Source organism: Barbus barbus (assembly GCF_936440315.1).
Source record: "Barbus barbus genome assembly, chromosome: 13".
In the NCBI taxonomy this organism is placed as follows: Eukaryota; Metazoa; Chordata; class Actinopteri; order Cypriniformes; family Cyprinidae; genus Barbus; species Barbus barbus.
The window spans coordinates 4,795,358-4,822,758 of NC_136741.1; the positions used below are offsets into that span (position 1 = coordinate 4,795,358).

General features: G+C 36.5%; 2 protein-coding genes across 2 annotated transcripts; both read left to right on the forward strand.

The window, feature by feature from the left end:
* The first annotated feature begins 1,793 nt into the window (after window positions 1–1,793).
* LOC306878888 (rap guanine nucleotide exchange factor 4-like) lies at window positions 1,794–7,863 on the forward strand. The gene is made up of 13 exons (XM_079431472.1): window positions 1,794–2,023; window positions 2,134–2,164; window positions 2,299–2,377; window positions 3,253–3,399; window positions 3,764–3,861; window positions 4,769–4,894; window positions 4,984–5,162; window positions 5,293–5,383; window positions 5,561–5,611; window positions 5,718–5,805; window positions 5,910–5,974; window positions 6,261–6,315; window positions 6,850–7,863. The coding sequence occupies exons 1-13, from the start codon at window positions 1,914–1,916 to the stop codon at window positions 6,975–6,977; spliced, it is 1,248 nt and encodes a 415-aa protein (XP_079287598.1). The 5' UTR covers window positions 1,794–1,913; the 3' UTR covers window positions 6,978–7,863.
* A 719-nt stretch (window positions 7,864–8,582) lies between these two features.
* Window positions 8,583–27,051, forward strand: map3k20b (mitogen-activated protein kinase kinase kinase 20b). Its single transcript, XM_079432123.1, has 12 exons — window positions 8,583–8,829; window positions 12,349–12,529; window positions 13,455–13,542; window positions 15,370–15,471; window positions 15,567–15,632; window positions 15,727–15,755; window positions 15,872–16,009; window positions 19,886–19,972; window positions 22,199–22,273; window positions 22,815–22,921; window positions 24,114–24,255; window positions 26,187–27,051. The coding sequence occupies exons 1-12, from the start codon at window positions 8,759–8,761 to the stop codon at window positions 26,532–26,534; spliced, it is 1,434 nt and encodes a 477-aa protein (XP_079288249.1). The 5' UTR covers window positions 8,583–8,758; the 3' UTR covers window positions 26,535–27,051.
* The last annotated feature ends 350 nt before the right edge of the window (window positions 27,052–27,401 follow it).

Here is a 27,401-nt window from a genome sequence, read left to right on the forward strand (position 1 = left end):
CAGGAGAATGAGTAGCTGTGTAGTAGTGGCAAAATTAACCCTTGACTATTTTGGTTTGTGTATATGTTTGTTTGTGTGTGTGTAGGATGTTGAAGCAAACACCGTGCGTCTAAAAGAGCATGACCAGGATGTTCTGGTACTACAGAAGAGTCTCTGGCCCTCCAGCCATGGAAACATCCAAGCCCACTTCAAGTATATGATCACAACCATCAGTCTGCTCAGTTTATCCATAAATTTCTTGATCCATCAACAATAGATTAATCCATCCATGCATTTATTTAAACAAACTGTGTCTGGGTTTTCTGGACAGATACACTGTGATGTCAGGCAGCCCAGAGAAGATTCTGGAGCATCTGCTGGATACAATGCGACTGGACATTAATTTCTCTGACCCAGGTACTGCACCTTCTCATTCATCGCTTAATAAGATTAATCAAACTAAATAAGATTAATCAAACTTAAACTAATTAGACTTTGTATGAAAGGAATAGTTCACCCAAAAATGTTAATTTGCTGAGAATTTTCGTAGATGTTTGTTTCCTAATCAGAACAGTTTTGGAGAAATTTAGCATTACATCACTTGCTCACCAGTGGATCCTCTGCAGTGAATGGGTGCCATCAGAATGAGAGTCCAGCAGATAAAAACATCACAATAATCCACAGTAATCCACACCACTCCAGCCATCAATTAACATTTTATGATGCCAAAAGTTGTGTTTTTGTATAAGAAACAAATCCATCACTACGGCATTTTAACTTTAAACCATCGCTTCTGGTCAATAATCTATAATAACACTTCCTCCGGTGAAAAAATCCATCCACTGTTGTCCTCTCACATCGAAATCCACCGACATATTTGTTAGAACTATTTTTGCTTGTAAATAGTGCTTGATGCATATTTATCTCCTGATTCAGACGACACAACTTTTTTTCTGGCGAAAGCAATATTATGGAGATAGAGTGAAGTGACATTGAAGGTGAAGAGGACAGTTTGAAGTAAAAAAAAAAATTAAGGATGGATTTGTTTCTTACAAACATGCAACTTTTGGCTTCATAAAATGTTAATTGATGGACTGGAGTTGTGTGGATTACTTGTGGATTATTGTAATGTTTTTATCAACTGTTTGGACTCTCATTCTGACGGCACCCATTCGCTGCAGAGGATCCATTGGTAAGCAAGTGATGAAATGTTACATTTCTCCAAATCTGTTTTTAAAAGAAACAAACTCATCTACATCTTGGATGACCTTAGGATGAGTTAATACTCAGCAAATTTTCATTTTGGTGGCAAATTTTCTTCAATACATTTTTTATTAATTCTGCAATATTTTTCATCCTAAGATCCAGCTCTGGATGATTTTGTGCTCATGCACTGCGTCTTCATGCCCAACAGCCAGCTGTGCCCTGCCCTCCTGGCCCAATATCCTTCTAGAGAAATCAATCAACCAATCAGCCGTGTCTATCTATCTATCTATCTATCTATCTATCTATCTATCTATCTATCTATCTATCTATCTATCTATCTGTCTGTCTGTCTGTCTGTCTGTCTGTCTGTCTGTCTGTCTATCTTTCTATCTTTCTATCTATCTGTAAGAACAGCACACTGTTTTTGTAAGTATGCATATGTTCCTTAGCGTACATGTGTGTGTACCTATCACTCTCAAGCCTCTCAGGGCTCAGAGCAGGAGCGTCTAGACTACTCTGTTGCCAGCAAGAGACGGGTGCTCAGCTTGGCTCTGCGCTGGGCTGCCCTGCAGGGCCACCATCTGCTGGAGGATGACACTGCGCTCAGCTTTCTGGAGGTTACAAACATACACAAACACACACATGCTGGCATAGAATCACTTACCACCAGTCTGCATAGAGATATGATAGTAGTCAGATGAAACCAAACTGAGTATTATGCATGCTAAATGTGTTTTGTGTGTATTCAGGAGCTGCATGGATTTGTATCTAATGATGCAAGAGTTTTGCGTCCACTGAAGGAGCCACTGGCTGAGCTGGAGAGGATCATCAAGCAATAGTAGGTTTTTAGTGTGTTTTGTATGTGCCTTTTGGACTGTTATTATAAGCTTAATCTGAATGATTAATGTTACTGATGTCCACATGTGTCTGTTCATTTCATGTTCTCAGCCCAGATGATGCACGAACCTCTCAAAAAAAGGTAATGCAGATCTGCTTTCTTATACTTTGTTTACTGTTTATAGATCTACTGCATATCTGTGGTCTAAATTGGATTGTTTAAAAAATTATAAATATTTTGCCATGTTCATATGCATTTGGTTTTTGCTCTCTCAGCATAAAGTCCTCCTGCGACAGTTCAGCTCCGGAGAGGAGAGGCTTGCAAAAAAGCAGCCAATAAGGAGCTTTGATGACAGTGAGTACCCGTATGTATATATTTATAATGTAATTTTTGGGAGTAAAAATATGTGTCACTAATAAATACATTTGTTGAAAATAACCTGGAAGACTCTGCTTGATAACATAATGACCAGATTTTGCATAACCTCGCTGCTGATTTCAGCTTAAGTACTGGTGTAAGTTAAAACAAAAGGGGGACCAAATACTAATAAGATATTCTTACATGCATATTAATTTTAAACTTTTAAACCTCTAAACTTTTATTTTTATTATTTAAACATTTCACAATTTTTTTAAGCATGTCTGTAGTCTCATACAATCCCAGCTAACAAAAATATGTTCTAAGAATGTATTGCTAAAGTTTCCATCAAGTTATGAAAATGTTATTTCTTAATGTCATCTGAACATTCAAATCATCCAGGTTTTTAAATGTTCTAAAAATGAAATGTTTTCTATGAATGTTAAGGGAACCTTCTGTTTTTATCATTATGGGAAAGTTACTTTTGAATGTTCTCTGAAGGTTGTGAAACAAGTAGTAACATTAAAAAGAAATGTGAACATCCAACAAAAAAAATTCAGATCAAATATTCCATGAACTATGTATAAATAATGTTTTTCTGCTAATGTTTTGAAAACATTATTAAAGACCAGATAACTATGAAAGAGCATTCTTTTGATGTTACTGGAAGAACATTTGTTTATATCTGACTTTGAGAACCTTGACAGAGCATTTGCCAAATTTCTGAGAAAGTTCCCTGTTAGCTGGGATATACAGTAGAATATAGCTGTTGAATGTTTTGAATGCATGAACGAATGAATGAATAAGATAATCAATCACTCAGTCAGTCAAATTTCCTCTCTCTTCATCTTTGTCTTTCCATGTGTGTCTAGTTCTCCTGAAGGTGTACTGCAGCGATCACACTTACACCACTATTCGTGTTCCTGTGCTGGCCACGGGGAGAGAGGTGACCGCAGCTGTAGTGGATAAACTGGGATCCACTGAAGAGCTGCTTTTGATAAACCTCAGCGCGTCTGGAGGTGATCCACACACACTCACAAACTCATGAAGAAATATTAGTTGCCCTTAGAGATGTGACAAACAAATACACACAAAACTTTGTAGATATTCAGCCCGTTTGTTGCTCTAGCAACATTCTGTATTGAAACACTGTTTCTGTATTATATAATCCACCTCCAGATCAGTTTCAAACCAAACCGTTCAGAAAGTACCAGCAGAACTGTAACAGGTTGAAGTTTATGTGGTAATCTAAATATTAATGATAGTAACTAAAGTGCATAAAATCTATCATAAAACGTATTAGGTGTTGATTTTGTACAGCTGAAAAAAGTGTTCAGAATGTGATTTGTGGTCTGGCTAATTCTGGGCTTTATTTCTGTGCAGAGAAGCAGATTTTAAAGCCCAATGATGTATCGGTGTTCCAGTCACTAGGAGTGAACGGCCGATTGTTTGTCTGCTCCAGAGAACAGCTTGATTCACTGGTGAGACCAAGTGTGGAGTATTTGGACACTTAAAGGAATATAGTTCACCCAAAAATGAAAATTTGCTGAAAATATACTCACCTTCAGGCCATCCAAGATGTAGATGAGTTTTTCTTCAATAGAGCAGATTTGGAAAATTTTACATTTAATCCCTCGCTCACCAATGGATCCTCTGCAGTGAATGGGTGCCATCAGAATGAGAGTCCAAACAGCTGATAAATACATCACAATAATTCACAAGTAATCCACACAACTCCAGTCCTTCCGTTAATGTCTTGAAGCGAAAAGCTGTGTATTTATAAAACACAAATACAGCATTCAAACGTACATTAATACAGCATAAATACAGCATCCACTGTTGTCCCCTCACATCAAAGTCCCCCAAAATATTTGTTTAGAAATACTTTTGCTTGTAAGCAGTGCTTGATCTGTACATATTTCTCTCCTGATTAAGACGAGATGACATTTTCACTGGAGAAAACAATATTATGGGTAGAGAACTATTTTAGCCAGAAGCAGAGGTTTAAAGTTCAATAATGTATGTGTTTGCTATAAACACATAGCTTCTCACTTCACAAATCGCGTGGATTATTTTGATGTTTTTATCAGCTGTTAGGACTCTCATTCTGATGGCACCCATCCACTGGGATCCATTGGTGAGCTAATGTTCTAAGGCTAAATTTCTTGATTAGTTGCTTCATCGGAAATCGAAGAAAAATAAACTCTTCAATTTGGATGGTCAGAGGGTGAATACATTTTCAGCAGATTTTCACTGCAAATGCAGCTTTGGTGAGCATAATAGACATCTTTAAAAAACATCTTAATTATTCAAAAGTGTACAAATATTTTTGTTAATAATTGTGGAGTTTGTGTGTATTTAGTAATGATTGTGCATGTGTGTGTGTAGAATCCTCTTCCAGAGCAGGAAGGTCCCTCCACAGGCTCTATGTCCAGTTTTGAGCTGATGAGCTCTAAAGACCTGGCCTTCCAGATGACCCAATATGACTGGGAGCTTTTCAGCTGTGTACATGAGGTAAAGATGCACATGCACTACACAGACAAATTACATTTTTAACCTACAAAAAGTGTAGTTTGACTGTGTGTGTGTGTGTGTGTGTGCAGTATGAGCTGGTGTATAATACATTTGGACGGCAGGCATACAGACGCTCGACAGCAAATCTGGAGCTGTTTCTGAAGCGCTTTAATCAGGTGCAGCTGTGGGTGGTCACAGAGGTCTGTCTGTGCGGGACACTCAGCAAACGGGTACAGCTACTCAAGAAGTTCATCAAGATTGCCGCCCAGTGAGTTCTCCAGCACACATAATATAATTTCTCCAGAACTCATGATGAATTTGCACTGGATTTGAGGCATTCTTATATTGACTTTTAAGATTTAATAAGCACTTTATATATGTGTGCTCTATTCCCTCAGCTGTAGAGAGTTTAAGAATCTGAACTCTTTCTTCGCCATTATTATGGGCATGTGCAACCCAGCCGTCAGCAGACTCAGCCAGACATGGGAGGTCAGAATATAAGTCTAATTTAATATTAATATATAATAATAATAATATAATAAGTCTATTTTAAAATGTGCCATATTCTTAAAAATGTAGTCTTTGTATTAATTTTTTCATATTTTGAAGAGTGTCTATACCATTTTAAATACAATCTTTAATAAAAATGTTTTTCCCCTTTTTTAGAAACTGCCTAGTAAATTCAAGAAGTTCTACGCAGAGTTTGAGAGTTTACTAGTGAGTCTATTTCAAACATTTTGAATTGTAGCTCTCTTTCTAAAAAATGTTGTTTTGTGATTGAGACGCCTTAAGCATTAAAGTATGATTTATCTGTTGCTCTCAGGATCCATCCAGGAATCACCGTGCATACCGCCTCACTGTGGCTAAGATGGAGCCGCCAATCATTCCCTTTATGCCCCTCCTCATTAAAGGTGTGGGTGGGGCCTAGCCCCAATATTCTCAATATTTAATATTGACAGTCACAAATATTATTTCAGTTCAGTTCTACAGCATAAAATATTTCTTCTCTTTTCAGACATGACATTCACTCACGAAGGGAATAAGACTTTTATTGATGGACTGGTGAACTTTGAGAAGATGGTGAGTCTTTTACTGTCATCTCTGCAGTGTTATATACTTATATAGTATTTACATAGACGTATTTGTAATATTTCTAGTAGATGTAGTTAGTTAGCACTGAAACATTTCTCATTTTAATTTGAGTTTTGAAGTTGAAGTTTTTAATGCAGTGTTTATATTTTATTTCAGCTTTATTTCAATTAACGTATTTATTTTTAATTGTTTTAGTTAATAATATCACCACTGAATCCATGACTTATCTGGCCAGCTAGAGCATATGTATTTATACTTTTGTATGTTTTTGCAGCGGCTGATTGCTAACACAATCCGGGCGGTGAGGCACTGCAGGGGCGAGCCGTTCAGTGAGTCATCTACACACTAATGCTCTTTTTCTTTTCACGTTATGCCTTATGTGCTGCCTAGTTCAAAAGCTACATCCCAGAGATCAGTCAATCACGTCATATTCATAACAATCTGAGTTTAGGTAATCTGGAAGGCATAACTAGCCATGTCTAGAGGTAAAAGAGAATGGATTGCCATTAAATCACAACAATTGTAAAAATATTGTAAATAAAGTCCCATAACATTTATGGTCAAAACTGGCAGCTGCGGTTCCCAGAAATTCAAAATACTGTGACAATGTTTATGTTATGTGCATAAATGGCATAGTGGTACCTGTATATTTTACAATTTATAACCGTATATCTCTTCTAGAAAAAAAGTGAGTTATTTAGCATTCAGTATTGTGTTTTTTTTTTTTTATAATCAGTCTGCTAAAAAACAAAAAAAAAAGTAGTAAAGAGAAAAAATAGCAGCTGTAATCACACCAGGTTAATTAGTAAAAGGCGGTTCAGCAATTACTAAAAGAAGTTTGACACTGTTCCCTCCTCCATCAGATGCTGAGGTGTCTCCAGCTAGCAAGAACCCACAGGAAGTGAGGAATTATGTGCGTCAATTGAATGTGATTGACAACCAGAGAACCTTATCCCAGCTGTCCTTCAGACTGGAGCCGAGACGGAGCTAAAGACCAAAGCTCAAGACTTTTTCTCTTGCTTTCCCTCCCTCTCTCTCTTTGAAATACAACCACTGTATATCCAGTTTACAGCAGTACAACTCAATTTTACATCGATCAGCTGCTATAGCAGTTGAATGCTGACTGTATGTGCTATCACTGCCAACTGAACTACGTGTACAAGATGCATTCTCATACGAATGACTGTTGTGCGCGTGTGCGAGTTGCATGTTAATGACTTCACTCGTAAGAGCTACCTTGGTTGACAGTGTGTGTTTGTGTGTGTGTAAGCAGAATGCACTTGGTAAAAGTGTTCATCCTTAGATTCAGTCAAGTGTAAACCTGCTGCCTGTGCTCAAGCCTGCATTTATATGATCCTACGAAACCTTCAGAACAATCCTAAAAATAAGAATTTAGTACAAGCTACATATCACGCATACAAATAACAGTGGACACTATGATCATACGCCGGCCACAGAAAATGAATCATTGGACCTTCCAGGCCTCAATTTCTTGTGGTATGTTGTTTTAAGTCATATAAATGTCAGTATTCTGGCTCAAGGACTATTTTTTTACCACTGGTTAAATTGTGTGCTAGTAACTTACCTCTTGCCATAGCCTGTAGCATTATTGATGTCATTTTGTACATTGAGTTCTATTTGTATATTTTTGGGTTGGACCCATTTTGCTAAGTTATCATAATCGGTCTGACAAGGCCTTCATTTGTTCTCATCCTGCCTTTTGGAAAGTGAGACGCTGTGTGTGTAGGGCACTTATTTTCTTTTAGGAAAATGTCTACGCCTACCTTGTAAATAGTATAATCTAAATAAATGTATCATTGGACACTTTGTGTTGGTGTGAATGGACTTTTCACTCCAAACAAGTGATTTCCTCTGTTTTATGTCTTCTGTCTCTGTTCTGTTTTGCTCTTATTTGTTCTTTGGGACAATAAAGGGGTAGTTCACCCAAAATGAAAATCCTGTCATCATGTTTCAAAACTTGTGACTTTATTTCATCAGAGGAACACAAAAAGAGTTAAATGAATTAGAAGATTTTCATTTTTGGGTGAACTAACTTGACAGAGCAACATACAAGTAAATTAAAATGCTAAATTGAATAGAACAGACTATTGCCATAAATGAACAAGTATGCACTACTGTGCCGGTATGCAATTATGCATTACTGTTAAAATATATATTAAACAATTTGCGAGACCCAATATAGTATTGCAACTGAAAAGTACAGATAAAGATTTCAATGCAGTATTTAAAATATTTCTAGACTTAGCTGATGCATATGTGCATGTTAACGTGTCATACATATGTATTATTTTTCATTACATTTCTGAATGCACATAAACTGATACATTAAGTGCTTAATTATTTAATGAATATAATTATTAAAATACCCTTTCGTTGCCTGTCTGTGTCCGTGTAGGGGCGCTATTGTCATTAAAGTTGTGACATCTGTGCTCAAGAGCAGATGAATTCTATTACGGCGAATGCTTGGCTAATAAATATTAATTAGGCAACATGACGTCTGCCTATAACGTCATCTCATTGGCTGAAATGCTGACGAATAAACGAATCTTATCTTGGCGGCTCATGAATATTAATTAGGTTACGGTTTCTCCAGTGTGGTTACCGCTTAACGTAATGTTACCGCTTAACGTCTGTCGTAATTAATATTCATAAGCCGAGCCTTTACCGTAGTAGGATTTATAATTTGTCCAAGCGAGTGTCCTCTTATGGAAGTGCGGTAACACGAGACAACGCGGCTCTGCATATTATCTTATGACTGGGATTGTTCAGAGAGCGACAGGCCAACGCGTTTCACCGGACCGCACGGAAAACACGACTAACAGGTAGGAAAGCATGCTTTTAAATGTTAATCAGGACACACATTATGCTATGCATGTGTTAACAGTAACATTATTTGCTATACGTTGTCCAAAAGTATTTCAAACTCTTTCAAAGTATTTAACATTAAACGGAGAGGAGTTTAAATGAATAAACTATAAAGAACAAAAACAACAATTTTTACAAATTCCTTCTCAAAGAACATCATATGTGGACATATATTTGGAAATAGCCAAATTAATGTTTTAACTTAACCCTTTCTATTCCCATAACTTCCTATTTGCTGTTTATTTACATAATTAGTAATGATATCATAGAAATGTAAGGATGTTTTTTGGCAATGAATGAGGTCAGAGGTATGAATGAGCTGTTTCTAGTTAAGAATAGTTGAAGGTGTGACACATTTGTCTCCTGTTGGCCCCTGATGCCACAGCCAAAGGGCCACAGTGATGATATACGGGTTGTTTTTAGAGACTGAGCGCTCTTTATGTGACAGACTGAGTATGGGACATAGCTTAGTCACTCTAAACCGGGGAAGCCAATCTGAGATGAAGTCATAGAGTTCAGGGAAGAGTGACACGTGCTAGTAATGTATAAGAAAACAGACCCCATTAACACCAAATGCAACAACATCAGCGTTTACTACATTAGAGGTGAAAGCTAACATGAGCCTGGTTTGGAAGTGAATGCACCCTTCTTGGATTGGAAAAAACTGGCAAATTCAACCAGTGTTTGTTGCAAGCGGTTGCGTCACACTTAATGCTTATTTGACATGACAGTATGGTTAGTTGATGTTAAGGAGTAACAGCAATATCCTGCAAGTTATACTTCATTTATTACAACATTTTTCTAATTCTTGTACATGCATTTTCATAACCTCATAGAAAGACAAGGGAAATTAAAATATATAAAAAATTATCTCAATTATTAATTATAAAAATATATGATAATAATAAAAATGCATTTGTCACATGGCAGGACTTTTAAGTTATTATTATTATTTAGTCATTTAGCAGATTTACCAATGAGGACAACAGAAGCAATCAATTGTAGTATTAAAACAATTAAAAACAGATCCAAAACTAAAAGCTAAAACTATAAATACTACCTATACACATTTTAAAAATAAAGAAATTAAATAAAAATGACAAATGCATACAACAAAATTTCAAAACTAAACATTTAAATGAAAAACAAAAAAATATAGCTAAAAAGTATTCAAAATATTAAAGAACAAAAGGTATGAGTATAATAATGATTCTAACATAACACTAAGCCAAACACCAAAAAAAAAAAAAAACTATATATATATTTTTTTTTTCCACAACAAATGACCAAACAAGCGCAGACACTGACAAGATACTCGATACAGAACGAGACCAAACGTGATATCAGCACGTCTCCACACAGTAAACTAAAGATAAATGCAAAAGGCTAATACACACTTCGGCTAATAACAGAATCCTTTTTGGTGCTGAACCCTTTTATAAAATTCTATAAAGAACCATGATTTGAAGTTGAACCTTAATGGTGCTATAAAGAACCTTTTTCAAAGCTGTAAATAAAGATTAATTCAAAATATCTCATTTAATTCAATGTGTGTACTTGCCATTTTACAATTACTGTAATTGTGAAACATTTTCAGTTTTTAAGTAAATCCTACACCATATTTTTCAGTATATATATTGCAGACTATGTAACATCAGCCATATCTAGGTGGCAGAATATGCTAGAGATATATAGGTATGCTCTTTTGAGGCAGTGTACTGAACCCCCAGCCATATCAGAATATCATAGAGACCTGGAAAATCATGGAAAAAAATCAGCACGTTCTGGTTAAGTAAGAGACAGGTTATAAATATTGGTTTATTGCTAGTTCTTCATGGCTGCAGCTGTAAGTGCAAACAAACACATTAACAAGTGTATAGTCATATCAGTGCTTTGACTCCATTTATTCCTCTGCACCCATTTCAATAAACCATAATTGGTTCAGAATTAAAAACAAATGGTAACATTCTCCCTAATTATTATGATCTCTCCTGCTGTACATTTAAAAGCAGTTTTTTTATTTTCTAATCTCTATTTCAACAGCAATCCAAAACATGAGGGATGTTGTTTAGCCCCGTTAGTCTCGTTTGTCTATCCTTGTGTTCTCATAATGCCTTTAAAATAAGACAAAAGTGGCAAGAGTCCAATAGCAGAGAACACTGAAAGCATTTACATGGCAAGTGATTTTGCAGTTATGTGAACATGGTAAAGGATCACACTGTAAATCACACGCAGGGGGTAGACCTCCGCTCAACACAACTCCTCTCATGCTCTGATTGCAGAAGAATCATTGTAATTCATCTTCCTTACAGCAGTTTTCTATGCATGAGTTCTGTAGGAATGAGTCCTATGCTTGGAAATGAGTGACCAGTCTAACACTTCTGGTTCCATCGTTCCGAAGTCACTGCCTGAAATGCTTGAAACTAAAGTTGACAGAAATGCAGGGTATTTTTACATTTAATCTACAACATTAAAATACAGTAATGCCCCACTTGTGATTTTGAAGAGCTTTTACTACAGATGCTGTCATTAACATTAAACATCATCATGCCGAACAGGAAAACTCAGTCTTGTTGTGTTTACACCGGCACTCTTGCAAACTATTCGAATTCAACATTTTCCAACTTGTAGAGATTAAATAAAAATAGGTGCTATAGTTTATAACATTCATTGCTTGACTAATACCTTTTATTTTTATATTTTCAGTGTTCATTTTAAGAGTAGTCATTTTGTTATGTGCTTTAGACATTTTTATGATTTTTTAAAATAAATATTTCAATTTAGCTATATTTTTCTTCAGTGTTGGTTTTAATATTTTTAGTTGTACAGCTTGACGAAGCAACACTACTTACTTTTTTTTTATTTTTTTTTTATCTAATATTTATAGTTTATTTAAGTTTTATTTTATTATAAAAAAAAAAACTCCTATTGACTTTTTGTCGAGGATAACTTGCCGTACAGCAATCTATATATATGTGCTTTTGGTAATGTTATTCAAAGTATTGGAGGAAAATGTTCAAGAATTGAACGAAAATACAAAATACACACACACACACAATTAAACAGTCTACTTTAAAGGGGTCAAGAAACTGTCACTAATCAATAAGATTAATACAGTTTCCCTGTAAGGCCCGTCCACACAAGAGGTTTGTATCAACAAAACTAAAAAAAACATAAAAAGAAAGTTTCGAAGTGTAAATAACTGGCAGCACAAATCCTGATCAGCAAAACTGAGAAAATTGTTAAGTCTGGATATTGTTTAATTGAAGATCAAGTCAAAAGTTTTGACTTGAAAATATTTTGAAAGTTTGAAAATACTGTTAATCTCTCTCAGTTTATATTTTTATTATAAAATTATTATTTTTATTGTTATAAAAGAATCATTTGTCACATTGTCCTGATCACTTCATTGGCCAAATATATTTATATATATATTAATTAGCTTTTTAAGTTGCTTTGTCTCTGTCTTTCTTCAGCCACAGTGAATGCCAGTATGAGATGTCGTCCCTCAGCTCTAGCTTCGTTCAGATCCGTTTCGATGACATCCGCTTCCACGAGAACTGCGGCGGTGGGAGTTTTGGGAGCGTGTACAGGGCACACTGGATCTCACAGGACAAAGAAGTGGCTGTCAAAAAACTGCTGAAGATTGACGCTGAGGTTCGTCAGACTCACAGTTTGTGTTTTTGAATAAGTCAAATCAGCTTCAGAGCAGCTTTACAGAAAATCATGATGTTTATATTAATATCTAATTGATGCCTTATAGTCACGTTTAGCAGATTAGAGCTGGACGATAAAATAGTTTACATTTTGCAACAGTATAAACAATCAAGCATTTTAGAATAGCTATATTGCTTATATTGCTTTACTACATGCATATATGTTATTGTCAGGCCTGTTTGAAGTGCTAAACACAGTTGTGTTCAGCTGTTCTTGCACAATTTGTTTTAAAAGTCTAAATATGCATTCTATGCAAAAGACTAAGAAAAAAGCAGTACATCAAATCAGCATGTCCCAGACAGTACTGAGATGACATACTGCATCCTTTGAGATATTGGTAAGTTATTAATCAAATTCAGTACATAATCTAAATGTTGAGGAAGCTGGACACAGTATGTGTGTACATATCCATCAGACTTGTTTATTGTCATGAGAGAGGGGGAGTGTAAGGATGTACAGTTTTCCATGACCATCTCTTTTTTTCCCTTCATCTCTCACCCGCCTTTCTCTGTTTCTCTTTGTCTAAAGCAAATTTGATATACTGTCAGTGTAAAATGTAGCATATTAATGTGGGTTTGTGTGTTACTGTCAGTATTAATGCACGCTCAGCAGCACTGACAGAGTCTGTTCCACTGTTTATCGGAGTTTAGCAGCTTTCCTGGCTGAAGCCATTCAGTCTGAGTCCCAGCGGACATGTCCCACAATACTGCTAATAGCTTCATGTTCACACACATTTCTAGCGTAATATTTGACCTCGACATACTGTAATGAAAAAATAGTTTTATGACATTGATGCAGCACTCATTTGAGCCTGAGTGTCTGACCGCAGTCTGTGACTTTGGTTTTTTTCCTTCACCTCATCCAGGCTGAGATTCTGAGTGTCCTGAGCCACAAAAATATTATTCAGTTCTACGGAGCCATTCTGGAAGCACCCAACTATGGCATTGTCACAGGTAAAAAATAAAATGTGGTCTCTTTTTGTTTCATAACCAGTTGTATGTTTTATTGGTCAGAGGTGTCTCTTTAAATGCTCATAAGACAAAAAAGTTGATAGGTATTCTAGGCTCTGTCATTGTTCAGATCTCTAAAACCAAGGTTCCTACATAGTATGGCAAAGTATGGAATTTGATTCATTTCCAGGTCTGGAGAAATATGGAAAAATGAAAACAGAGTATGGAAAAATATTAGTTTTTCCAGACTATTGTCTATGGAAGCCTGACTTTTTATCTCATATTTCTTTTTTCTCACAATTTGGAATTTTTCTGAATTCTGCTAAATTTCCTGAATTGTGAGATATAACCTCGCATATTTCATTTCAAAAACAAAAAACAGAATGTATGAGATATAAGCTCAGAACTAAAAATTTTGAGTTTATGTCTTGCAATTCTTGTGAGAAAAAAAGTCAGAATTGCAAGATAATTTGCTATTTGGAATTAATCACCCCTTACATAATTGTACCTATTCTGTTTTCTAAAATAAGAATTTCTATTACTGAATGAACTCAAGGCACATATTTTCATTACGCCAAAAAAATCCAAATTATAATTATAAAGATGCTAAATTATATTATATATAGGTATTAGGTTTCTTTTAATCATGTAAGACCGTGTTATAACTTACTAAATGTAAATTTATAGTATAGCCAACTCTATTATAATACATATAATATGTAATAGTTAATGCAATATTTTCTAAATAAATGTAATGTGACAATATTATTTTAAAACTTATAATATGAATTTAAAAAATTTAAAATGCATGCAACCATGCTGTGAAAGTGTATCAAACAATCCTGTAGCTTTAATAAAAAGCTGCTTATTGAAATTTGGTCTGAAATTTAAGCTGTTATTTAATTTGCAATATACAGTAAGAGCATACATAGCCAGCATGTAACATACATGACATATCAGATGTTAAAAAGAGGTCTGAAAATTTGAGTCTGTAGTTTTGAAATGGAAAATGTGTATCTCATTGCTGATAATCATTTCTTTGTGATTATTTTATTCCTACGCGATGCTGTGATACCCCTGTTGTACCCCTCTCTCAAAATTTCACTACTGCCTATTGCCATGTCGATGTGACTGTAAAAAGCTTTGTGGGTAATCAGAGTGTGAGGATAATTCATCTACAGGACAGATGCACACTTACACTATTGTCTTGCCATTTTTATAAGCATCCTATTGTGATCTTTGTCTCCAGGGATGTAAATATGCTTATGAGCAGATTTATGTGGCCTAATCATTTCTCAAGAGCATGTCTTTCAGTGGCTTTGTCAGCTGGGTATTCAGTAAATCTACCGGTTGTGCATGCTGTCATCCTCTGACTCCTGCTGCCAGCATCTGCTCCCTGTGTGTCTGTGGATGTGTGTGTGTGTAAATGGGAAACGCTGAGTGTGCTAAGCTGTGTTCGACTTCACTCGAGGGTTGGTGATAGATGATCTCATGTGTTGATTGACATCTTGACATGAGACAAGCTTTGTTTTTTCTCTCTCTTCACTTCTCTGTATGTAAAACTGGTTACAATGGCAAGCAATACACACAAATTAGTACTTTTTGTTATTTTAAATTGTAATAATATTTCACAACATTACTATTTTTACTGTATTTTTTATCAATTAAATGCAGCCTTGGCGAGCATGAGAGACTTATAAAAAACAAAAAAATCTTTCTGACCCCAAAATCTTTTGGTTCAAAAGCTATCATCTACAGTATATATCAGCTCCACAACATTTATTTGACACATGTGGTGATATGTATATGGTTTGCATGTTTGTATTGTAGAATATGCCAGCAGAGGATCACTGTATGAATATTTGTCCAGTGCTGACAGTGAGGAGATGGATATGGATCAAGTAATGACCTGGGCGATGGAGATTGCTAAAGGTATGTGCCTGTATGAATACGTGTGTTTATGTACTGAGCTCAGTCACATTTTCCTTATGAGATAATGGCTGGTTCTGTGATTTGTTTCTCTGTAGGAATACATTATTTACATGCCGAGGCTCCTGTGAAAGTCATTCATAGAGACCTGAAGTCAAGAAATGGTGAGTTCTTAGCTGTCCTCTGAGCAATTTCACATGCAAAAAATGCAAACATGAAGATTATACACAAAAAACTGTTTTCTTTTCTCTCCATTAGTTGTGCTTACTGCAGACAATGTATTAAAGGTATGCTTCCTGTTTTTTTATTCACATCCAAATATTCGTAATAAAATCTTAGTATTTAAACTGTGCTCAAAATATCAGTTTGACTGTCCCTGCATAATGCATTTTGTCCGTGCCAGATCTGTGATTTTGGAGCATCAAAGTTGGTTTCTCACACAACGCACATGTCTCTGGTGGGCACCTTCCCTTGGATGGCCCCTGAAGTGATCCAGAGTCTACCCGTCTCAGAAACATGTGACACCTACTCATATGGCGTGGTCAGTACTTATATTTGTAGTATGAATGTGCTGTGATCACGATTTTCTATCTCTGTGTCCCTGTAATAAAAAAAAAGGTTCATAAAATGGGATAGTTTTAAAAACTAAAATTCTGCAAGATTCAAATTCTTTCTTTTTTCATGCAACACAAAGGGAGTTTTGAAGAATTTTTACATACACTACTTGTATACTTTTATTCAACACGTATGCATTATAGTTAATCAAAAGTGACCCCAAAACAGATTTTTACATTGTTACAAAAAATTATTTTTCAATTCATCAAGTAATGCTGAAAAGAAAGTATGGTTTCACTTTCATTTAATGAAAAAGAGCAGCCTGGACATTTCACTAATTGTCTTCTATTGTATTCCGTGGGGAAAAAAGAAAAGCAAATGTGAAACTTGTATTTTAGGGTTTAAAGTAATTAAAGTAATTAAAAAGTGTTAAATGATTCATAATGCAATGATATATATATATATTCTAGGGCTGCCCTTGACTAGTAGTCATTCATTTTAAGCATTAGTCGACTAATAGCACGTTTATTAATAAACTGTTTTAATCATTATTATGAGCCTTTAATTGCCTATAGCCCAGGGATCCTCAAATCTGGCCCACTCCTGCAGAGTTTAGCTCTAACCCTAATCAAACACACCTGAGCATGCTAATCAGAGTCTTCAAAATCATTCGAAAATCACAGGTAGGTGAGTTTGATCAGGGTTGGAGCTAAACTCTGCAGCAGATTGGGCCTCCAGGGAAAGATTTGAGGAACCCTGCTATAGCCTAATAAGCGCTCAAGCACGCATAAAGCTTGCCACAGCGTACCGGCAGACGTAATGATTATGAATGTGTCAGGGAAAAACAGTAAGGAGACTGCATTAACGTTTTAATAATTTGATAAACTAGTGCTGTCTTTGTTTTCGGCTGAAGAGATGAAGTCGGCGACACTGACTCATCATCTCCGCAGTAGAATTTCAATTGATTCATTTGAAAGTAGACATTTCACTCTCTATAGGTATATTTTTTCGGAGTGTCTATTTACACTAACTGCAAATAGCCTGTCTTGTAGGCAAAGGCTATTTACATTAATCCGCCCACTAACGTATGATTGAGTTACTAAAAACACTAAAAAAAGACGTTATTTTAACATTAGTTTCAGTGGTGTAGATGGTAAGGTGCATGCTTTTTGACGCGATCGACCCGAGTTCGAGCCCGCCTTTTGCCAAACTTTTTTTCTCCCTTTTCAAATCTCATATCGCATCAGAAAGGCATTTATTTTCAATAAAAATTAAGGAAATACTCAAAAAAGTTGAAAATAAAAGTATCGGGTAGGGTTAGGGTAGGTGTAGCGAGGGCTTTATTGTCCCAATAAGGTGGCATCCATTTAATAATTTGAATTAAAACTATAATTTACACTCAATGTTATTATTGCGTACTGTTTTATAATGTACTACAATACTGAGGTGCAGATAATTGCCACTATTTGCAATAAGTAGTATAAATAGCAGAAAATATTGCTATTTTAACATAGTGTAAATGGAATCCATCGCTATTTGCATTTAGTGTAAATAGTATCTATCGCTAAAAAAATATGCAATTTGCACTTAGTGCAAATAGCCGCTGCCATATTTTTTAAATGTCTGTAAGGCATATACACGGAGTTTCGCGCTGAAGTTCACAGAGATGGCAGAAAGCACATCCTGTTTGCTTGCATTATTTTACAAAAGCACAATGTTTTGTTATTTTTTTTGAGTGCACACAAATAAACGTAGAATCTTTACAGATTCAAAAGGTGTATTACTCTTATCTGTATGCCCAAAAATGCGGGAGTATTTTAAGAGCAAGTGAGCGCACCGACGCGCTACTGTTCAGCTTCCACACGCCACACAGACACTTGAGCAGCGCACATTTCTCTAGGTCAACATCAGATAGAGCGGCCATGTAAAGTTGTTAATGCTTACATATTTCAGATGATAAGCCATATTTGAGGTCGATGAATGATAGGCGAGTGTTTAGATGTCCTGCCCGATGTACTGTATTACCACATAGACTAGACGTTAACGATCTGTCCGTCACGGACTGTGTGACTTCACCTGTGGGTTTTTTTTTTTTCTGCAACTAATAAAATTTTGATCGACTAACGATTAGTTGACTATATATACACTGAACAAAATTATAAACACAAAACTTTTGTTTTTGCCCCCATTTTTCATGAGCTGAACTCAAAGATCTAAGACTTTTTCTTTGTACACAAAAGGCCTCAAATTTATTTAAAATTTCTCTCAAATATTGTTCTCAAATCTGTCTAAATCTGTGTTAGTGAGCACTTCTCCTTTGCCGAGATAATCCATCCACCTCACAGGTGTGGCATATCAAGATGCTGATTAGACAGCATGATTATAGCACAGGTGTGCCTTAGGCTGGCCACAATAAAAGGCCACTCTAAAATGTGCTTTTATCACACAGCACAATGCCACAGATGTTGCAAGTTTTGAGGGAGCGTGTAATTGGCATGCTGACTGCAGGAATGTCCAGAGCTGTTGCCCGTGAATTGAATGTTCATTTCTCTACCATAAGCCGTCTCCAAAGGCGTTTCAGAGAATTTGGCAGTACATCCAACCGGCCTCACAACCGCAGACCACGTGTAACCACACCAGCCCAGGACCTTCACATCCAGCATCGTCTGAGACCAGCCAACCGGACAGCTGCTGCAACAATCGGTTTGCATAACCAAAGAATTTCTGCACAAACCGTCCGAAACCATCTCAGGGAACCTGCATGCTCGTCATCCTCATCGGGGTCTCGACCTGACTGCAGTTTGTCGTCGTAACCGACGTGGGCAAATGCTCACATTCGATGGTGTCTGGCACTTTGGAGAGGTGTCCTGTCACGGATGAATCCCGGTTTTCACTGTACAGGGCAGATGGCAGACAGCGTGTATGAATGAATGAATGAATGATGCATTTTATATAGCGCTTTGTGTATTGCTGTGCACCCAAAGTGCTTTACAATCATGTGGGGGGGTCTCTCCTCAAGCACCACCAGTGTGCAGCATCCACTTGGATGATGCGACGGCAGCCACAGTACAACGGCACCAGTGCGCTCACTGCACACCAGCTATAGGTGGAGAGGAGACGTATAGTATGGCGTCGTGTGGGTGAGCGGTTTGCTGATGTCAACGTTGTGGATCGAGTGGCACATGGTGGTGGTGGGGTTATGGTATGGGCAGGCGTATGTTATACGAACACCGGTGCATTTTATTGATGGCATTTTGAATGCACAGAGATACTGTGACGAGATCCTGAGGCCCATTGTTGTGCCATTCATCCACGACCATCACCTCATGTTGCAGCATGATAATGCACGGCCCCATGTTGCAAGGATCTGTACACAATTCCTGTAAGCTGACATTTTAGAGTGGCCTTTTATTGTGGCCAGCCTAAGGCTCACCTGTGCTATAATCATGCTGTCTAATCAGCATCTTGATATGCCACACCTGTGAGGTGGATGGATTATCTCGGTAAAAGAGAAGTGCTCACTAACACCTATTTAGACAGATTTGTGAACAATATATGAGAGAAATAGGCCTTTTGTGTACATAGAAAAAGTCTTTTGAGTTCAGCTCATGAAAAATGGGGGCAAAAACAAAAGTGTTGCGTTTATAATTTTGTTCAGTGTATATATATTGTGTATACACACATATGGCTGTTGTGTATGTATGTGAATCAATTGTTATTTCAAACACAGTCTGCATAAACTACATTCCAAGTGTTGTTCAACCCATATATGTTTTTGTTTGTGGAATATGCCAGTTTTGTTGTAGAGAGCAATGCCAGGACATATGTACATTTATTGTTTGATTTGTGGTTTGTCTTGCAGGTATTGTGGGAGATGCTGACCAGAGAAGTGCCATTTAAAGGTTTTGAGGGTTTGCAGGTGGCCTGGTTGGTGGTGGAAAAACATGAGGTACTACACAGTATCCCACAATCTCTCAGTGTTCTTTAGAGAGGAATGTTATGACTGTACAACCACCACATGAAGCTAATGTTAGTATAGTTACATTACTGTTTTAAAGTCAATTTTGCTATGAATATGTATGTCATACATTGTCAGTAGTTGTAGTAGTTAACCTTGGCTGACTCTTTTCCTGGCTTTGTTCCAGAACTTAGTGAGCTGCCTTCTTTCCTACATAGACAGCTGCATCCTCACTAGATTGGAACCTCTGTTTTAACCTGTTTCCCACATGGAATCTGTGCCCACAGAACTCATTCGCGTTTTCATTTATCACATGTTGGTGATTATATCATTCTTTCAGTTACAAATAAGAGTGTGGTACTCTTAGATCCACCCATCCGGTCTGTGATCCTAAGTGGCAGCGAATAGTTTTGCAAACAATGGATTTCACTAGAGTTTGTTTACTGTCAGCATGCTTCTAGGCTAGTGTCGCAATACTCTAATAAGCATAAAAATACATACCACACAAAAATATTATACAAAATGGCCAACCTTAATTAGAGTGAACTATTTTAAACAATGCTTTTAATTACTGAATGAATTTACAGTACATTTAGAATCCCTAATTCTCTCACTAGGTATGTTTACATGCACTAATTGTCTTCATTAAATTATCTTGTTCTTTGATCTTGTTTATGTGAACCCAAAACTTTCCAGTCCAGTTTACATATTTGTTTGCATTACATGTATTCTGAATAAAACGCATGCGTTAGACCCAGTTGCCATGTTCAGAACTGGAGAGCTGGTCATTTTAATGACACATCTATAAAAAAGCTGACATATATGTCAAAGATGTATGATGTAAACAAACATATGCACATTCTTAAGACATTTGTATTCATATTGATGCTGTCAAACGATTAATCGTGATTAATCGCATCCAAAATAAAAAAAAATGTTTACAGAATATATGTGTACTGTGTATATTAATTAGGTGTATATAAATACACACACATACATGTATACATTTAAGAAACATATGTCATGTTTATACAGTATATTAAATATATTTATGTATAATATAAATATATGCATGTAAATATTTACATGCATGTGTGTGTATTTATATACATGATAAATATACACAGTACACATGCATGTATTCTGTAAACAAAAACTTTTAGTTTGGATGCAGTTAATCACGATTAATCGTTTGACAGCACTAATTCATGTGCATTATGGGACTGTTCACGTGTGCAAGGTATTCTCGAGTCTTATTGAGAAAATAGTCAATTTCAAGCTTAATGCTTCAGGTCTACACCAGTTCTTACAATCCTACAGAAAACAGGGTTAGAAAAAAAAACAGGGTAACAGAAAAGTGTGATCATAGATTCCATTGCTTGCTTTAGTTGGTTATTTATAGCGGGCTTCGCTCTGTATGTGAACAAGAACCCCTGCTACTTTTATTGAGCTCTAGAATACATTACAGAAAGTTAAGATATATTGTGGTTCTCTTTATGTGTTTGCAGAGAAGCCGTCAGGTGAAGATCGGATTAGACCACAGTGGTTTTAGTGCTGTTGGGGGTATTCAGGAAACGTTTTTAGATAAACATCCCAGCCCGAGACAGAGAAAAGGGAGCAAGTACTTATAAGAGAAAATGTTGGCGAGGGGGAGTGGGAGAGGTCAAAAGATGGATGAAAAGATATTTTGGTTTATGTTAAATTCCCAGTGGGAAGGAGCAGTTTCCATTCTCTCGTGGGCTCATGATTATGTGGTGTGCCAGTGCTGTTTGTCAGATCTAATACTGTGCAGCTATTGCTATTGGACGAGCCACTTGGACAGTATTAGATTCCTACATGTGTGGCTTATCAAATGGGATTCGACAAGTCTCCATTACAGCATCTCTCCTCACATGCTCTTAAAGTTCCATTATCTTGAGTGAGAACTCTGTTTTATCACTTAGCAGTGTAAACAGCGGCCATGTAAAAAGCTCTTTGTTAATCCTTATATACTGGTTATTATATATCAGGCTCTTTGAAAATGGAGATATATGCTCCATTTGAGTTGTGATGTAAACTTAGCCCAGAGGAAAGCTTTGCAGCAGTTGCTTTTGGGAGCTTAAATGGGACTCGTGCTAAAATTAGAATTGTATGTAATGGCTGCTATAATGGGTTTTTGAAATGGATTCTAATGTGTGTGCATGTGTCTGTGGTATTTGTGTGGGTTATGTGTTCCAGAGGCCGACCATTCCCAGCAGCTGCCCCGCCAGCTTTGCAGACCTGATGAGACGCTGCTGGATTGCAGAGCCCAAGGTACGTAGTGGGACAGAGCCGAAATTCAGCTCATATGATGATCAGGCTCACTGGAATCCTATAAACTGTTTACATTTAGTCATTCAGCAGATGCTTTTATTCAAAGACACTTGCAAACGAAGGAACATCACAAGCAGCTGTTCTTTCAAATGAAGTCTTAGTGAAAACAAGTGATGAACCTGAAATAACTTACTGCAAGAATCATTCTACATTGTTCTCTTTTTTCAGTAAGTGGAGAATTGTTTTTTTTTTTCAGAGAAAGGTGATTCATAATCAAATCCAATGTGAAATATTTATGTGCAAATTATGCCATTTATTCTTGCTGACCTCAGTTTGAACTCAAATTTCTTAAATGTTTAATAGCGTATAGGTATGTGTGTCAAAGGTTTATGACCTAACATTTTAAGAGCTAAGTGAGAAAGTGAGCAAGAAAAGGAGCGTGGATGAGGTTTAATGAACGCTTGAACTCAAACTTTGATTTAGTTGGTGTATTACATTGTGCTGAAGAATGGCCAAAATAAACACGCTCTTTCATCTCCAGGAAAGGCCACAGTTCAAACAGGTCCTGAGCACCCTAGAGACCATGAAAAACGACAGCAAACTGCCGGGACAGTGCAATTCCTTCTTACATAACAAAGCAGAGTGGAGGTACGTCCAGTCCAGAGCTTGCTGACAACTTTTTTTTTGTAGTTTTGAAGTGCTAAATTAAAAAATGTTATAAGCATGTTTTCGGAAGAAAAAAAAAATGAGGGTTTTGTATTAATTTTTGCAAATGACAAGCGTGATTCATATGGACCCATAAAAGTGTATACTTTGGAAACAATGAATCAATAGCCAGTTTCACACAACTTACAAGAATTAAAATAAGTTAAAAACCCAAATATGAAACAGGAAGTAACTGTCTGTAAGAGCCATGAACAATGTGGAAATTACTGTAGAAAATGATTTCTGTTTGTCTATTGATTCGTAAAAAACTAGCAAAACGTGTGTGTTAATGTACACCTGAATGTTAATTTAATGGGCACCTGTGAGGTGTTTCGGAGAGTTTAAACGCTCAAATATTAAGCTTTTTAATACTTTTAAGTATGTTTGTTATTTGAGGTCAAATTGTCTATTTTATTAGCTGATACCTGCACTTTTCAGTCATATGATATTACAGCATATAAACTTGCTGGCATAATTCTGAAATTGTCCAAATAGTTATTTTGTGAAGTTTAACTTGTATTAAACTTTCGTGAGTATCAAGTTTTTGAGGAGCTATAGTATAATCATTTACAGTAAGTAAAAAAAGTAGACTAGGTTTTATCTAGGTTACAACTCATAGAGGTATGAGTTGTAAGAGCAAAAACACAAATGGAGGAAACAAACAGAATGAATGCACGACTTCTGCAGTGCATGAAGGGAGATATGTCATAAATGAACTGAGAGGAATGGAAAAAGAGAATGAGGAGCAGAAGGGGGAGGAAGAGGGAGGGTGAGACATTCTGGAAACGCTCCTCATGAGAGTGGTAGAGAAATCAATTCTAGCAGGAGAGAAGTTTTGAGAGTGTGTGTGGAGAGATTTTGGCAGGGGCTGATATGGCTTTGAGGGCAGAGGGGTTGAGGAGGGGGGCATTCTGGCCTTCCTTCACATACCGGTTTATAAATAGCCACACTAAAGGCTTTGTGTGGGGGTTGTATTGTTTGGCATACAGTACCACCTGCTGGCACAGGTAGGAATTGCAGACGGCTCAGGGGTTTTTTAGGTCAAGCATTTTGAATTGGCCATAATGATTATTCCATGTTTTTTGTACACGATGAAAGGGTGTTGCTCAAACTTCCTGTGTCTTCTGTCTGTAAGGTGTGAGATAGAGGAGACGCTGGAACGCTTGAAGCAGCTGGAGAGGGAGTTGAGCTGTAAGGAGCAAGAGCTGGCGAAAAGAGAAAGGCGACTGACAGAGTGGGAAAACAGACTTATGGAAAGATCCAGATCCTGCACTCCTGTGAGTCCTCATCATTCTGTACTCAAAATAACCACTCCTTTTGCAACCACACTTCTGCATACTGTGTGCTACATAGTATATTATTACTGTTACAGTATTATATTGAGTCGGTATGATGCCACGAGTGGCCCTTCACCTTTATGGAGAGTGTAATTTTTGCACCATTTGTGGTATCAAACAGAATTGTAATATAATAACTAATGAGGATTCTCAAATTCGCCTCGTCTGAGATTGGACAGACAAAACAGACAAACAGTCTTACCCAAAACACCGATTGAGTTAGTTTTTTTTACAATAATTTTTGCACTAATAACAGAGCCTTCGTGCCATTTTTCAAAACTGTAGACACATAATTCACAACTGAAGATCAAAATGCAAATTTTTCAAAACACTTTTTCCAAATGCTAGGCCTACACTATGGGCTTCATTCATAAAACACGAGCAGAATGATTATTTTGTGTGTGTGTGTGTGTGTGTGTGTGTGCAGGCATTTTTGTGACAAATGAGGACATACATTTGTAAAAGGACACAGGTATTACAAGGTGAAGGTGACTTATGAGGACATTGCCCCATTGCTCCTCACTTTTCAAAACGCTTATAAATCATTCTTTGGGGAGAAAGTAGAAATGCACAGTCTCTCCTGTAAGGGTTAGGTGTAGGGCAATAGCACATACAGTTTGTACAGTATAAAAACACACACACACTTTTCACAAAAACAAACGTGTGTGTGTGTGTGTGTGTGTGTGTGTGTGTGTGAATCGTTCATTATGTCACTGGTATAACTATAAAATCTGAGGTTTGTATGATTTTAATCAAGAGTTTATATGACACACCAATGCACAATTTTTAACGTTGTAGCATGCTGACATTGTTGTGTGTTCACATGACCTGCAGCAGTCTGATAAAGTAGAAAGTTGCACAAAGGAGTAGTGAAACTTCAACAAAGTCTGGGCTAAAACAAAACTTTGCATTGTGTGCTTTAAATGTGTGGTGCAAATTTTGGCAGACATAGTAGGTCATCTGCATAGAGAAAATCTGCATAATACAGTATATACAGAAACATAGCCTTGTGAGAAACAAGTATGCTTTCAAATATTTGTTTTATATTTCTAATTGCATTTTTTTGTTAAGTTTGAAGTTTAGTATATTTAAAATATATTAATTTTAAATGTAATCTTGAATACCACTCTACAGTACTTTACTATAATAATACTTTAATAAAGGACTTTGCATGCACTGTAGTGTTATTCAACACATCAACACACACTTTAAAGCGCAACTTTTGATTTAATATTCATATATATGATATACTTTTTAAGTGTACATGTGTGTTAAAAAACAGTCATGAAAGTGTACTCTCTTCAAGTACATTTACAATGCCCTTATTTCTTTATTGTATAATCTAAAGGTTTTTTGTGAGTTTTTTAAAATATACTTTTAATATTTGAAGTACGCTACAAATGCACATTAAATACAATTAAGTGCACTTTTAACATATTAATTATGCCTTGCTATTAACCTTATAATGCATTGTATGATCTCACAAATAACTGTAACCACAGCTGTAATACATTATAATACTTATTTATTCATTGTTACACCTTTAGAAAGTATAATGCATTAAAACACGACAAACAAACCTTCAAATATTATAATGCATTTTAACCTTTGTTACAAAATTATTTATGAAAAGTTATAATGCATTACACTGTACATTATGAATAACTTTATGCATTATACATAATGGCTTATGTAAAGTGTTACCAAAGTATTTTTAAAAATTATAGAAAAATGCTGGAAATTTGTAGACCAGAAAGAACAGGAACGCTGTAGTTTCCATTGAACTTAAATGTGATTGTAAAAGTACATTTCCACCTTTAATTCCAGTGACTACTTACAAACTGTTAATTGACTTCATATTCTTTTCGCAGCTGTTTTCACATATTTCCCCCTTGGCGGCCACTCTCAGCGCCGAGTCCTTCTATGAGGCTCACATGGAGGAGAGCAAAAGCTCGGAGGTCAGCTGTCAGATTTCATCAACCTGCAGTAATGGGGATCTGGGCCAGGCCAGCCTACAGAAGCTCATGCTGGGGTTCGGGGGCGTCTTTGACCTGGACATGAACATTCCCGGCGGTAACCTCGTCAGCCAATCGGGGATGCAGTTGAACATGCAAGCAAAGAAGAATTCCTCCAAGTCCTGCAGTGTCCGTGAGGGACGCAAACTAAACATGGCCATCACCATGGATGACTTTGGCTGGTCTGACGACGACAGCGATTAGTGGAGGGCAGCTCGGTACGATAGGGCGGGGTTGGATGGGGTCAGAGGTCAAATATCGAGAGTCAGATCTAGCAAAATCAGGAATTAATAGTTTCAACTGTAACGATTGATTTGAATATTTTAAAAGATTGTTGCACCCATGTGTGGTATGTTTCAGTGCAAAAAAACATGCATTACTTGATCCAGAGCAGAATATTACGCTACCCTGTTAGCAGTAGGGCTGCTGTTCTGAATATACTGGCTAACCAGTATAAATAAATAGCAAGCACATGAATGATACTGCGTAATTGGGAAGATACAGGGTACTGCATAAATGCCCATAAATGGCAGGATTTACCATTGGTAAGAGGGATTTACCTCTGCCTTCTCTGAGCGAGCCAGCAGATCATACTGAGATTTCCCCTGTGATTTCCCACATTTACAGTATTTATAAAGTGTGATGTGAGATTTAATGGGATTTCTGAAGCTGTGTTTTTGTAAAGCCCTGAAGTTTTTATAAAATAAAGGAAATACTGAACAACTTGTGTGAAATGGGTCAAACTACATGGGAATATTTCCAATATATGTTTTTAAAAAAAATATGTAGAACAAAATATTATAATTCACTGCGTTGTTTGTGGTACAGACATAAATTATACATCATATTATATGATGATAGACCTATTGAAGGACCACAATCTAAAGTAAGAAACTTATAAAGTAAGTTTCATTCAGCTGTTGAGCACAAAAGAATATATAGATAGAAGATAACTGTTGATGGTAGCCATTGACTTCCATAGTATGAAAAAAACAAGTCAACTTTTTGGTTACCAACATTCTTCAAAATATCATCTTTTGTGCTCAAGAAGAAAGAAACCTACCAAAGTAC

What these genes read in the sequence shown, in the direction of transcription:
- LOC306878888 (XM_079431472.1), top strand. Translation starts at nt 1,914, where the DNA reads ATGTGTTTTGTGTGTATTCAGGAGCTGCATGGATTTGTATCTAATGAT. An exon ending in TATGCCCCTCCTCATTAAAG is followed by an intron (nt 5,806 to 5,909) that starts GTGTGGGTGGGG and finishes TTCTCTTTTCAG; the next exon opens with ACATGACATTCACTCACGAA. An exon ending in TGGTGAACTTTGAGAAGATG is followed by an intron (nt 5,975 to 6,260) that starts GTGAGTCTTTTA and finishes ATGTTTTTGCAG; the next exon opens with CGGCTGATTGCTAACACAAT.
- map3k20b (XM_079432123.1), top strand. Translation starts at nt 8,759, where the DNA reads ATGACTGGGATTGTTCAGAGAGCGACAGGCCAACGCGTTTCACCGGAC. An exon ending in ACGGAAAACACGACTAACAG is followed by an intron (nt 8,830 to 12,348) that starts GTAGGAAAGCAT and finishes GTCTTTCTTCAG; the next exon opens with CCACAGTGAATGCCAGTATG. An exon ending in GATCCAGATCCTGCACTCCT is followed by an intron (nt 24,256 to 26,186) that starts GTGAGTCCTCAT and finishes TTCTTTTCGCAG; the next exon opens with CTGTTTTCACATATTTCCCC.